At 36.1% G+C, this 12950-nt stretch overlaps 3 protein-coding genes and 1 non-coding gene across 9 annotated transcripts in view; 1 reads left to right on the top strand and 3 right to left on the bottom strand.

The window, feature by feature from the left end:
* Positions 1 to 508: 508 nt before the first annotated feature.
* LOC148731550 (uncharacterized) lies at positions 509 to 4813 on the bottom strand. Of its 4 annotated transcripts, XM_088760535.1 has the most exons (9): positions 4715 to 4813; positions 4222 to 4300; positions 4019 to 4118; positions 3492 to 3617; positions 3039 to 3164; positions 2856 to 2891; positions 2172 to 2229; positions 1620 to 1934; positions 509 to 1336 (listed from the first exon to the last, which is right to left on the bottom strand). In XM_088760535.1, the coding sequence occupies exons 2-8, from the start codon at positions 4248 to 4250 to the stop codon at positions 1630 to 1632; spliced, it is 780 nt and encodes a 259-aa protein (XP_088616661.1). In that variant the 5' UTR covers positions 4251 to 4300; positions 4715 to 4813; the 3' UTR covers positions 509 to 1336; positions 1620 to 1629. The 4 variants fall into 4 exon arrangements, with proteins under 4 accessions (XP_088616661.1, XP_088616659.1, XP_088616660.1 ...); XM_088760533.1 differs by having other exon boundaries at positions 4019 to 4477; positions 4715 to 4743; XM_088760534.1 differs by lacking the exon at positions 4715 to 4813 and having other exon boundaries at positions 4222 to 4532.
* Positions 4715 to 7477, bottom strand: LOC148731549 (uncharacterized). Its single transcript, XM_088760544.1, has 7 exons — positions 7376 to 7477; positions 6896 to 6934; positions 6682 to 6723; positions 5688 to 5809; positions 5334 to 5425; positions 5089 to 5180; positions 4715 to 4813 (listed from the first exon to the last, which is right to left on the bottom strand). The coding sequence occupies exons 1-7, from the start codon at positions 7380 to 7382 to the stop codon at positions 4743 to 4745; spliced, it is 465 nt and encodes a 154-aa protein (XP_088616670.1). The 5' UTR covers positions 7383 to 7477; the 3' UTR covers positions 4715 to 4742.
* On the bottom strand, positions 7324 to 11044 carry LOC111329873 (uncharacterized). Of its 3 annotated transcripts, XM_022934632.2 has the most exons (7): positions 10916 to 11044; positions 10712 to 10768; positions 10566 to 10622; positions 10358 to 10414; positions 10151 to 10207; positions 9520 to 9630; positions 8760 to 8789 (listed from the first exon to the last, which is right to left on the bottom strand). In XM_022934632.2, the coding sequence occupies exons 1-6, from the start codon at positions 10967 to 10969 to the stop codon at positions 9595 to 9597; spliced, it is 318 nt and encodes a 105-aa protein (XP_022790367.2). In that variant the 5' UTR covers positions 10970 to 11044; the 3' UTR covers positions 8760 to 8789; positions 9520 to 9594. The 3 variants fall into 3 exon arrangements, with proteins under 3 accessions (XP_088616673.1, XP_088616672.1, XP_022790367.2); XM_088760547.1 differs by lacking the exons at positions 10151 to 10207; positions 10358 to 10414; positions 10566 to 10622; positions 10712 to 10768; positions 10916 to 11044 and adding exons at positions 7324 to 7459; positions 7617 to 7685; positions 8030 to 8134 and having other exon boundaries at positions 8709 to 8789; positions 9520 to 9624; XM_088760546.1 differs by lacking the exons at positions 10151 to 10207; positions 10358 to 10414; positions 10566 to 10622; positions 10712 to 10768; positions 10916 to 11044 and adding exons at positions 7543 to 7685; positions 8030 to 8134 and having other exon boundaries at positions 8709 to 8789; positions 9520 to 9624.
* A 1068-nt stretch (positions 11045 to 12112) lies between these two features.
* LOC111329894 (uncharacterized) overlaps positions 12113 to 12950 on the top strand; it is a 4569-nt gene continuing 3731 nt past the window's right edge. Inside the window, exon 1 of the transcript XR_016001420.1 lies at positions 12113 to 12950. This exon is cut by the window's right edge and continues 864 nt beyond it. This is a non-coding gene — a transcript (uncharacterized LOC111329894).

The following is a 12950-nucleotide window of genomic DNA, read 5'->3' as shown; positions in this document are numbered from 1 at the left end:
CTATCGTCCTCGGTTGGTTTCATATCGAGCTCGATTTCTGATCGAGCTCGGTTTGGTATCGAGCTCAGTTTAATCTTCTTTCAGCAATTGAGAGGTAATCTGGTACCAAGACTTGGGAGGGAGCATGGGACGAGCGAGAATGGCCATGATTCTGGCAAACTTATTGAGTTTAGTTCGTTAATTTGGGACTTTGTAGAAGTATGTTTTCGGTGGAATTCGAAAGAGAAAACACAACAGGAGCAAATAATGATTTCATTCTGCTAAGGAGATGAAGGGAAGGACACTAAGGTGAGCACTGGCTCTTTCTACTACATTGTTTTAGGGGAGGGTGTTGCTACTCGCTGGTTCATAGTTTTTAATAACGTTTTGTTCAGTTTCGAACTTAAGCTCAATCCCGGAGTGAACATTTCTCGGTTATTTTTAATCTCAGTACTGTAACAAGAAACTGTTTCCCTCAATTTTTCCAATCCTGAGTTAACCACACAAAAAAGTATATATAACAGCATGCAACAATACAAACAATCTATTTTTATTGTAGAAGCTCAATACACTTCAGTGTTTCTGTTTTAATTGGTCATTTGTAGCTAGGAAAAGGAACACAAATCCTATGTAACATTAAAGTGTTTTGGAGAATATGGCCAAAAAAGTCTGAAAAGAAATGTCTGCATTGAGTTGAGATTGATAGAGAAACCATGTTCTTTATTACCTAAATAGCGGTAGCTAATGCAGATTAGAAAAATACTTTATGAGAACTATATCAGGCTAGGTTTTAAGCATATATGGTGAACACTAATATTCGGTTGTAAGTTGTATTATTTTTATAAATAAGCCATGAAGGTGAACACTAACATTCGGTTGTAAGTTATATTAGTTTGATAAATAAGCCATGAAGGTGGTAAGACCAAAATCTTTTCATAAAACAATCAAAACAAACAAACAAGTAAACTAACAAGCTTTTCTAGCAAGGATGACAAATGGTATTTTGTAGCAGTTTGTACTGTAACCAATGAATTTCAGTATTTTCATATTTTTAGTGATTAAGGCATAGCAAAGGCAGGTCTTCTTAATAACTATTTCTAGCATTTTTTAATTTGGCTTTTCAGTGATGGTTTGTACTCAAAACAAAACAAAACAGCCACACTTCTTTTTAGCTGTTTTTTGGCGGTACAGTTAGACATAATAAAAATGTGGTAGTTCACTTTTTTTAACTGAACTGAACATTTTATGACCTGTTAATGACATTAACAAGTTGACAAGTTGAGGTTGTAAATAATAAATGTTAGTAATATCGAGTCTGCCATTTTTATTGTTCTCACTTCCAGGTGCCATCACAATCCTTCAAAAAAAAAAATCAATATAAATATTTGCAAATCATAACATTTTCCACAAATTATAGTAATTGTAATTCTGTTGTTAGCATGTTTGATTTCAGGGATAAAAACCGACTTTTACTAGCCTATGTACCTAATCCATTTTTGCTGTTCTCGTGTTTCCTAGACAGACTTTTGATAGGAAGCTTTTTACTGTCGCACACATCACATTAAGAGTTTAAATTTGTTTTAAGTGCTTCAGCAGTTATCTGTATTACACTTTTACACTCTGTGTACTCATAATCTCACCAAATTTCTCTTATGTTGCAGGCTCCTTTTTTGCCTTTTTTCTTTTGGCTGTTGTCCTCCTGTCCCTCCTTCTTTTCTTTGTACCTCCATGTTTTCCTTCAATTTCCATCTCTCCTTCTTGCATTTCCTCTTCATGTTCTTTTTCTACTGCTCCAGCTGGTATTCCTCCATTCCCTCCTTTATCTCCATTGTCCATAGTTTCTTCTTTGTTACTTACTCCTTTATCCTCTTCCTTTTTTTTTTCCTGCTTTTCTTCTTCATCTCCTCCCTTAGCCCCTTCTTTTCTCTCCACATCTCCCACAGCTTGGCTTACATCTATGATCATACACAAAATATTGAGTTACTTGGTTCTCTGTGTTTGTTGTTCACAATATTTATGTTTAGCTGAAACCCTGATTTCGCGAGTATTCAAACAAAATAATATTTATTGGGCCTCTGCGATATCATGAACCATGTATTACCAGGGGATGGTAATCTTTCTGGATGCATTTTCGTTGTTGGACAAAGAATGTTATTTCTTTGATAGGTTAATAAAAATCAAGTTTTTCTTACCTACTAAAGTGACAGAGAGGTTGTCATTTTCTGCTGGAAAATTCCCTCGGAAGGACACCTGCAAGTCAAATAAGGGAAGGGAAGTGTGGTGCTCAAAGGAGTTTTGTGTAAATATCATAATTAAAATAAACATTGTTCCTTTGAGCATCACACCACCCTTCATTAATTCAATTTACAATTTGAAAACACTTTGTACACTATAAATATTTCGTTTACATTAAAAGGAATGCATTATTTTGCCAAATCATGGGAGAAAGGAGGAGTTGCTTAGGGACAGCATAGGGTTGGCTCTTTCTACCAAGGATCCATTAAGAGAAATGGAAATTATGCTTGAGCTGTTAGCTCCAGTAGACATTGCCATACACTCTTTGAGCTCTGCTCTGTTGGAGAGGAACTTGCCGAAGTGTTTTAAGTTTCGTTTTTGTTAGATGGTTATGTTCAGTGTCATTGGAAACTATTGTAATGACAAATTTACTTTCTTTGTGCCAATTCTGATATAATCAAAATTTAGTTCCTTTAAACATACTTTTTAAAAATAAGCAACAAAATGGTACACTAGATGACAACACTGCACTTGGACAAGTTAAGTTAAGAAAGTCATGCCCCTTGTTTAGCCAATTCTCTAATTAAACCAATTGTGCTATTTAGAGACTGCACAAGTTACATGAACCTTACATTCCCTACCTGCGATTGCAGTGATGAAGTTATCTGCTCTTCTTCCTGTGATAAATTTCAAGAGAAAAAGAGAGTTTACTTTATAGTCAAAGAATGAGTGAAGAGGTAGCTGCAGTCTTGACATGAAAGTAATGGAAAGCTGACGTTAAAGTAAATGTTGTTTATTTGTTCCTACTTTAAGGAAGCACTCACTCCTTCTACAACATCCAGGATCTTGTGCCTCGGTAGCCGATCACTGTGGCGCACCACTTGCTGCCTTCTCCTTATTATGAAGTGTCCTGGCAGGTCATCATGAGATCCTGCCCAGTCGTAGACTTCCTGCATAGTTACATAGACAAAATATTTGTATCATTTACATGCTGAGTAACAGCTGGAATTGTGGTCACCGTGGTACTGTTATGGCAGTGGCTTTTGTCAGAGTTCAATGCAGTCAGGATCATGACCCAGCCATAAGGAAAATCCATGAGTGTATAAGTGAACATCTGCTTTTGCCCCTTATTGAGACCTTGCTTAGGGGATTGCCTAATTTAGTCAAGTGAATTAATAAAACTTGCAAATGGTAATAATTTCAACTGTAATCAGTTGTAATATGTGCAAAACTGTGGCATTCCAGGTGTATAAATAATTATAAGTACTCCAATGTACCTGGAAAAAAGCATTTGGCCTAAACTGCCTGCCAATTTTCTTGTTACCGGTGCAGTGGAGGATAATTTTGGTGTACACCTCGCCTGGTGGAGGAGATTTCACCCTTTCTTTCCTATTCTGTCTGACCTATCAAAAATGAAAAAAATTCAAACATTTCATAATGTAAACTAGTAAAAGGATTTTTCTACTAACACTCCTCTCCTCCATCTGGAAATTCCAACTGGAAGTAGTTCTCAGTGAAATCACCCTTGCTGTTGATTAAACCTGGTTTTTATCTGACTGAACCTCAGCCAAGTGTTTTCAAGATGTAATAATTGTAATTCAGCTGCAAAAGTTTGACTCACAAAAGCCTGTAATATGTCTAGTTGAATCTAAGTTGTGATTTGTCCCTCCTCTAAGTTCTTGTACTCTCCTTTGGAATTTCAGTTGAATTAAGTTCCTTTCCTGATTGGTTGACACAGGTGACAAAATAATTAAGCTGATGTATTCACTTAATTTTCCATGAAAATGGTGCCTTAAGGTTATACCTCTGCTGCATCTCCTTCATCTTTCCTTTTATTTTCTTTCCTTTTATTTTCTTTTCTTTTCCCATCTGTCCTTGGTTCTCGCCAGACGGCAAGTTGTTCCCTGTGTAAACAGAGTAACATGGTTAATGTGAAGTATCTAACAGTTTTGTGGTGCATTGCTCTGTAAGATTTCAATAATAGTTATTATACAACAAAATTATTACCATTCCAACACAAGTGATTGGATCATCATGGTTACCCTTTCACACACACTTCCGAGGCCAGTGTTGTTTGCATCCGATGCTAAAAATGATTCAAGAGAGTTTTAATTATAGACCAACTTTATTCTGGATACTCACTTTATGCAAAGTCTCCCATGAAAATAAGTTTGACATTCCTGCTCCTAGGCTGCATGACATAATTAATTCCCATGAAAATAAGTTTGACATTCCTTCTCCTAGGCTGCATGACATAATTTAACTGCAATCATCAAAAATAAGGCTTATACAAATGTATGATAGTAGAAGACAGAGTATGAAATTTGCTTAACAATGAAAAAAAAAAAAACAGAGCATTCGTAGGCATTTGCACATTGTACTCATTTTTTATGGCAGTTTTGGCTCATCATCACCAAATATGTAGTTGTCCTAAAAGCCACTGAAAAAAGTGATTTAATGAAATATCTGATCTGAAATAATCTCTTAACCAGGTTATTACCTTGTATGCGCTCGACAAATACTGGATTTTAACGAGGAGAGGGCACCAACAAGATGATCTGGTCCTCATTCAGTCTTTCATGTACGTATAGCGCAAGGACTGTTTCATGAAAAGAAAATGTGATCTTGAAATTAGAGTTATATTGCCACTTATGGGTAGTTGAGTTTTTTTTTTGTTAATTTAATCACTTAGAAGTGAATTTTAAGCTACACTTTAAGCAGTTTCACATTTAAGAGTTGTGTGTAGTTGGTTAAAGGCCAGAAGTGGTAACTTAATTAGCTTTTAGCAATACTGTACCTAATTAATAAACATAATGAAATGAATTGATAAGCCTTAGGTTTTGACTATACAGATAATGAACTCTTTGACCCTACCTTTCCTTCCCTCTTCTGATGAGGTTTCAGCTCCCCAATAGAGCCATTCTGCCTCATTGATGGAACCAGCCACCATCATCCTTTGAAGAGCCCTTGCCAAAATAGTAATAACAAATGGAAAATTTCATTTTCATGCATTAGTGATCAATGTCAATGTAAGCAGCCCTAGTAAAACTCTCTTTAACCACTTGGCCTGTTACAGGCCTGCCTGCCTGGTTTATGTTATTTGTACAGATTATCAGTACCTCAGCGTGTCCTCTCTTAGATCATTTTGGCCATTTGGGTTCAGAAGGACAGCTACTATTGGGCGCCTAGCCTCTCGTGCTTGCCAGCATAACTATACCCAAAAAAAACATATAATGGAATGATTAGTCAATTTTTAAATGGTTAAAAAATAAATGAACATAATGTTTTTTGTCATTTGACAGGAATTAATTTACAATCCAATTAAGTGCTCTATTCCAGAGATAAATTAGGAATTTGGTATAAATTTAATGTTGAATAAATCAGAATTGAATATTGGACTTTAAGATCACCACAATTGCATTATAGACTATAATTAATGTACAAGATTCTTTTTAATAATTGCATTTAGTCACCTCTTCAAAAGAATGACTCAGGAGTGGCAGCATGGATAGTTCAACATTGTTGCAAGCTAACTCCAGCATGTTCTCGCACCTCCAAACCTCACTGGTTCTGCTTGGAGCATTGCAGGGAGCCCCTAAAATAAAAGTAAATAATAATTGTTAATCAAGTGTCCAGAAGGAAACAGAACTGGTTGAGGGTTGTAAGAGAGGTGCAGTAGGTGTTAATTAAATGTATTATAAAGCATGTTAAACATACTTAGAAATTAAAGTATTATCTATGTGTAAGTGAACTTCAAAACAATGCCAAAACAATTTGCATTTAGTAAGTAAGACTGTATCGGATGAGTACCACACATTGTAAACAAAATGAAAATACAAAGTTAAATACCCAGTTGATAGGTTCATGTTCTCAAACTCATGCTCTAGTTTACAACATATTTTGCACTCTGAAAAGAGTTCTGCAAATAAACTGGTTTCACTTCATTAAGGCAATTTAACTGTGTACACTGTATCATTTCGCATGTAATTGCAGTTGTATTTTTACATGTGACTCCTGACTTTTCACTTTGGATCTAGCTTGTATATTTGAGTGTAGTGTGAATATGCTGTCACATGTGCTTTTTTTCCTTTCATAAATATATGACCCAGTTGCATGCAATGTGCTGGAAAGATCAGTTGTGAACATTTCCTTCATTTTGTAGATAATAATCCTTCAATTTAATTGTGTACAGTGTATCATTTGGTGCGTAGTTTCACTTTCATTTTTACATGTCCTGACTTTTCACTTTGGATCTAATCTGTATATTTGAGTGTAGTGCAAATATAATTTCACATATGCTTTTTTCCTGTTATGGATATTTGATCAAGTGCATATTATGTGCTGAAAAGATCAGTTTTGAACAGTTCCATCATTTTGTTGATAATAATCCTTCAATCAGCTCTCTGGGGCAACTTCATCTTCTTTTTGTCTTTAAAACAATCACAGATTACACTTGAATTACTTTACCTCTTATACCATGTAAAGAGAGGTCTTCTCTAACTGTTCCAACTGTTGAAACAATGAGATTTTGGGATGTTATATATAACCACAGATCTTGGCTATAAATGATGAAGAAGAAATAAATATTTAGTAATTTAAACACCCTCCCCCCCCAAAGAAAACAAAGAAAAATAAAAAGAGAAAAAGAATTCAAACAAAAGTCATAATAGTATCATCATACCTTGCATTCCATCTCCATAAAATGGTGAGCCATGGAACCCTGAGAAACAATGATATCACTGCTTTCGAGCCACTCAGAGGTACATTTGAATTGTCCACTCAATTTACTCGTCACTTTGTTTTCGGGTAAATCATGACACAAACATAGGATTTTGGACCATTTTCAAATGAGCTTTGAAAAATATGTGAGAGGCAGGTGACAATGATGTCCTCACATTGGGACCAGTCTCCGCCACATGCATTTACTTTGTTAAAAACTGGCATTCTTTTTTCTATTCTGAACAGCAAGTCTTCTACCTTGAATTGAAATGTATACTAGATCAAGAGTTTATTTCACTTGCATTTGTGCAAACATAATTTTCTTGCCTTTGTATTCATGGAGTTGCACAAACAATGCATTTCACTAAGCCAAGTTTATAATGTTTATCCCTTTGACTCCCAAGATGTAGTTATTAACTTACTCTTACTTTATAAATATTACCTGACATGCTACAACTAGTTGGCCTTGTCGTGGTTCAAGTTACCGCAGGTCTGGTTCTCCTTTGCCTTGCCTGTTGCTGGGGCACTTGCATGAAAATGTGAGGGAACATCATTGTAAATTATTGTGGTTACAGCCTGACTGTTACTTGGGCACCTCTTGTTGGAGATTCAGGTGGGGAATAAAATAAAATTAACCTCATTCTGGTGATAAACAGATTTTTTGATTTGATTTTCACACTTACCTCGGGGAGAAGGTATAATTATGTTAGTGTCTCCATTGTCTCTAAAAGGACTCTGTAGCAATTCTTCATCTGTGGAAAAATTTGCACAAAATTGTTGCAATAATTATCTTACCACCTCAGGCAAAATAATGTAACTTAAGAATGCTAAATTTATGTTGATTGAAAATCATATTGTCAGACAAAAATCCCTTTCTAAATACACAACAGCATTTAAGAATTATTACCAGTCAGTTCTAAAATTGTTAACTTTTTTGGGAGAAAATATGTAAAGCAAAACTTGCACCACTCACACATTAGCATTACTTTTGTCTTTTGGATTTTTCCTTTGCAAGTGACCACTGACAATTTCTTGCTTCAAATTTTTCTGGGGGTTTTCAGTATTTGTTGTGAAATCATTGCTATGTTTAACTCACGTCCATTTGTTGGTAGAGATAAGCTGGATACAGCTGGAGTCACTGTTGGCTGTCTGGAACTTGCATTGGTTACAAGAGTTGCCATTGATGGGGATGCAGCATTGACTATGGATGATTGAAGTGATAACTTCAGAGGTAAGTAGTCTATGATAGGAGTCATTAGTCACTTGATTCAGGTGTTGATATCAAGGAATAATGGATTTCTTGACATAAAGCTTGAAACTCTATGGGCCCCACCTCCCCTAAGTCTTGATGAATTGTGAGGAAATAATGGACACTTTGTTGACACTGATGATATCTGATCTTTTAGACAGTAATATTCTATAGGCTGATGTTTCTCTGCTGGGTTAAAATGTATTTCTATCTTGTGGTCATCATAACCAGTTTTTTTCTCCTTTTTTTTTCTAAACCAACCCAACAAGGTTCCTTATTGGAACTTCTTTTGGGAGGTGGGGGAGATGACAAAAGTTACAACTTTCAAGAAAAATAAATAGATAACATGATTTTTCCTGGATGAAATACTCAAGTTTGAGACTAATATCTACTTGATGCTCAAACTGGTGGCCTGAAAAATTGCTAGATTTATTTATTTGTTGAAAAAAAAGCTTGTTCACACTACTTCAAGTATTTATCTTTGGTTAATGTGTTGATAGTTCATTTTTTATTATATTTAACTCACATCCAGTTGAAGGTAGTGATGCACTGGACATAGCTGGGGTAATTAGAGGCCTTCTCGAGCTTGAATTGTTTTGCTGTTGTGCTGTACATAAATAAACAAATTTCAGAAGTAAAGCATAAACTATTAGGAATCCTAACTGGTAGGAGGCTGACCATTTGGCTTAGTATTTACACTATGGGGTTAAGGGGTTCAACTCACAAACTACAGAGAACAAATCCAGATAGCTAGGGGAGTGGAACCAAGGACCACTAGATTTCAAATCTAGAACACTTATCCACTCAGCCGTGGGGCCACCACACCTGTGAGAGAGTTCCATCAATGGTTAATTTTTTCTAAGCAATTTTTATGTTAAAATAGTGTGTTATTGAAAAATTTTGTTCAATTTTGTTTTACCAGTGAACTTCACCCCACTATGCAAACACTTTTAGCTGGGGATGGAATCATACATCAATTGCCCAAGAATTAATTTGCCCGGTCACATTGCCTCCCAAAATCTATTCTGGTGTAAGAAAATTTAACTGACTTAAGTGTGGCCTTTTAAATATGCAGATTTGGACTCAATGTGTCCTTTCCTTCAATTGTACTCTGTTAGTTTGTGTTTTCAAATTTACTAATTGAAGAACAAAGTCATTTCTCATTTTATCAATTCATCTAAGCAACTTTTCAACATTTCACACTGGACTAATGAGTCAAATGCTCAAACTGCAATAGCTCATAACAGTTCTCGAAAAGTCTGTTTACCCTATGTCAATGAGGTTAGTTGCTTTTGTTTTCCTGCAACTGCCCTAACATTATTTAATGTTTAACTCACATCCATTTGTACTTGTAGGAAGATGTAAGCTTGGCACAGCTGGGGTCATTATTGGCCTTCCAGACCTTGCCTTAGTCACAAGAGTGGCAGTTGAAGAGGCTGCAATGTTGGCTGTGGATGTTAAGATCAAAGGTAAGTGGTCAATAATAGCAGTCAATGGCTGTATGATTCAGGCGTTGAAATCTAGGAAAAGTGATTCTAGTTTTCTTCCTGTAAAGCTGGGAACTCTACAGGCCCCACCCCTCTTATCTGCTTATGAAAGTAGATGGTAAATAGACACCCGCTTTAACCCTCCATCAATTATCAATGGGATTTTCTTGGGCTGTGGATGAAAGAAAATAAAATGTTGGGGGTGGTGGGGTTGCTATGGTGGCATCTTTTATCTTTATAATAATTATTTCCTGAAAGGTTGGGATATAAATTGATCTTTCTTTAAAGGGGCTAAGAATGTTATATTGTGTTATTTCTGAGGGGGTGGGGCATCAGTTGGCCTTTGATATGTTTTCTTTGGGTATAAATTGTGACTTTTCTGATTAATTAGGGGTGCATGTCTATTAAATGGAATGGTCCTCAGCAATTGATGTCCATAGTTGTTTGCGTGGTTATGGAATGTTACGGTAAGTCAACTTACATCCACTAGAAGAGGCTGAACTAGTATTTGCTTGGCTGTTTGAATGAAATGCATTGGCTGTTGATGAATAAAAACAATAACATCAGAGGTAGTTGTAATAATTGTGTTTTCTATGTCATATGTCAATAGCTATTCCTGACCAGGATTGTATTAATTAGCTTTATTGGGTTGTTATTTGTATGTTTATGGAATGTTAAGTTAACTTACATCCACTAGAAGAGGCTGAACTAGTATTTGCTTGGCTGTGGGAATAAACAGCATTGGCTGTGGATGAAATAAAGTAATAACATCAGAGGTAACTATAATAATTGTGGTCTTTAAGTCAGATGTCAATAGTTATTCAGGTATATTGTATTAAAATAATAGCCTCACTGGGTTGTTGTTTGCATGTTAATGGGGTGTTAAATGAACTCACATCCACTAGAAGAGGCTGAACTAGTATTTGTTTGGTTGTTGGAATGAACAGCATTGGCTGTGAATGAATTGAAATAACAACATCAGAAATAGCTATTGAATAATAATTGTGTTTTTTATGTCAGATGGAAAGTTAAGTTAACTCACATCCACTAGAAGAGGCTGAACTGGTTCTTGCTTGGCTGTTGGAATTAACAGCATTGGCTGTGGATGAATCGAACTAACAATATCAGAGGTAGCTGTAATAATTGTGTTTTTTTACGTCAGATGTCAAATAGTTATTCCAGTATTGTATTAATTAGCTTCATTGGGTTGTTGTTTGCATGTTTATGGAATGTTAAGTCAACTCACATCCATTAGAAGAGGCTGAATCAGTATTTGCTTGAATGTTGGCATTAAAAGCATTGGCTGTGGATGAATTGAAATAACAACATCAGAAATAGCTACTAAATAATAATTGTGTTTTTTTACGTCAGATTTCAGTAGTTATTCCAGTATGGTATTGCTTCATTGGTTTGAAACTCAAGATATTCTTTGGCCCCATACTTATTAATTGATGAATATGGCATGCCTTCAATGCAGGAATCAAAATTTGCTTTCCTTGTGTGAAGATGGAAACTCTACACCATTACCCCGCAGGCTGCTGCAAGGCCACAGTTCAGCTTGCATTTTTTGCAAGCCAAAGGGAAAAAGGCTTATTAAAAGAAGCATATCTCTAGGATAAGGAATTGAAGGAGTAGATATGCTATTTAAGAGGGAAACTTATGAAAATACATAATTTCTATCACAATTTTATGAGCAATGTACTCAACAAAATTGCTTGAAGTCATGAGCCACTTTCTATAGAAATGAAATGTAAACTTTATCGCAGATCAAATAATATCAATGGCTCGAAAGAACCTTCTTGGGTCATGAACTACAAAAAGAAGTGCCTGGAGCGTGTGAAGAAGTGCAGGGAGAAACACTCACTCATGGCTGATTTTTCTTTTGCTTTTTGACTTTTTCACTTTTGTTCTATTGTCACTTACTTGTGTGTTTTATAACAAAACCTTGCATGGTCCAGCCTTTTGTATTAGTATTCAAAGTATGACATAATCATTTCATGTAGCTCATAGATCATAGTTATTATAATAATTATGTAAATAGCAGTTAAAGAACTACCGGGAGGAAGGTACAAAAATACTCTCTTCATTCGATTTCCGCCAAAGTGCTCTAAGATCTGGGCACCGCTGAGAAGGCCGTCGGCTACCTTCATCATGGCATGGCCACGAGCATAAGATTTAATAACTTCAAGACTGTGTAAGGAAAAGAAAAGGGATAGAAACTGTAAATTCAGTCTGAGCGGTCAGTATAACTTGAGTGGCATAACAGTGGAATGATGACACAAGGAGATATTTAAATGAGTCAAAGTAATTCTTTTTACATTTCGGAGGTACTAGTACAGTGTTAAAATACAACATCAGCAAAGATTAGGTATGACGGGCAATGTGAGCAAAGGGTCCCACCCATCTCACCATTCGAGCCTCGCAAGAAGACGACTGTGGGACGAGTTAGCTGCAATCTATTATTAGTAAACTTCTGTTCCATTAAAGGTGTCAAATAAATGATTTGGAAATCTTAAATTCTGCGTTGTTTCTTCAACCGGTTTTAGGCCTTTTCCTCACTAATTTGCTGACCATCCTATGCCTTGGTTATCCTGCAAGCAGCAATTGTAATAATTTAAGCCGAGAAAGCTGTTATGTTCCTGCTAAACGAGAGGTATTCCCATTGCGCGTTTTTGTCGTTCACAAGAAAGCTGCTCACTCTTAATCGAACCCACGGTATTTTACTTAATGCGACTGCTATTTATAAACCATTTTTAATAGAGTACTGTGAAGAACTATGCGTACCTTGATAAGTCTTTCCCCGCCAGGAATGGAAAAGCGGCGGTCAGGTTGGTGCCGATGGCATCTGAGTCCTGGCTCTTGGTAAATGAGATATCTCTTACTTTTCCCGCAGTCACCATTCTTCCCAACTCAGCTTTGCTTGGTACAGCAGTTAACCTTTTGTCCAAAAGGACAAAAGTTCTTGATAGGGAACGAGTCGCGTGGCTCATATTAACGATCTTGCTTTGTATATTACAAACGAAGAACTACATGAACCAACGAGTAATCCGTGTGTGGCAACGCTTCGAAAGCGTGAAGTCAATATGCGAAAATGTAGATAATTGATGCCACTTAATTAGTAACTTGAACGCCTTTTGTGGTCTTCGGTAAGGCGTGTTTTAAAGGAGACAAATACAAAAGATTTTTATCGCAAGTAAGTGAGTGAAATCGCTTAATAACTGTGCTGAAAACTGTAACGACATATGGCAGTCTTCAGGCGACTCTTTAAGCAGTCGTTCGTT

The sequence above is a fragment of the Stylophora pistillata genome, chromosome 5, assembly GCF_964205215.1.
Source record: "Stylophora pistillata chromosome 5, jaStyPist1.2, whole genome shotgun sequence".
Taxonomy (NCBI): Eukaryota; Metazoa; Cnidaria; class Anthozoa; order Scleractinia; family Pocilloporidae; genus Stylophora; species Stylophora pistillata.
Note: the sequence above shows the minus strand (reverse complement) of the source record. Positions and strands in the feature narration are given on the sequence as shown.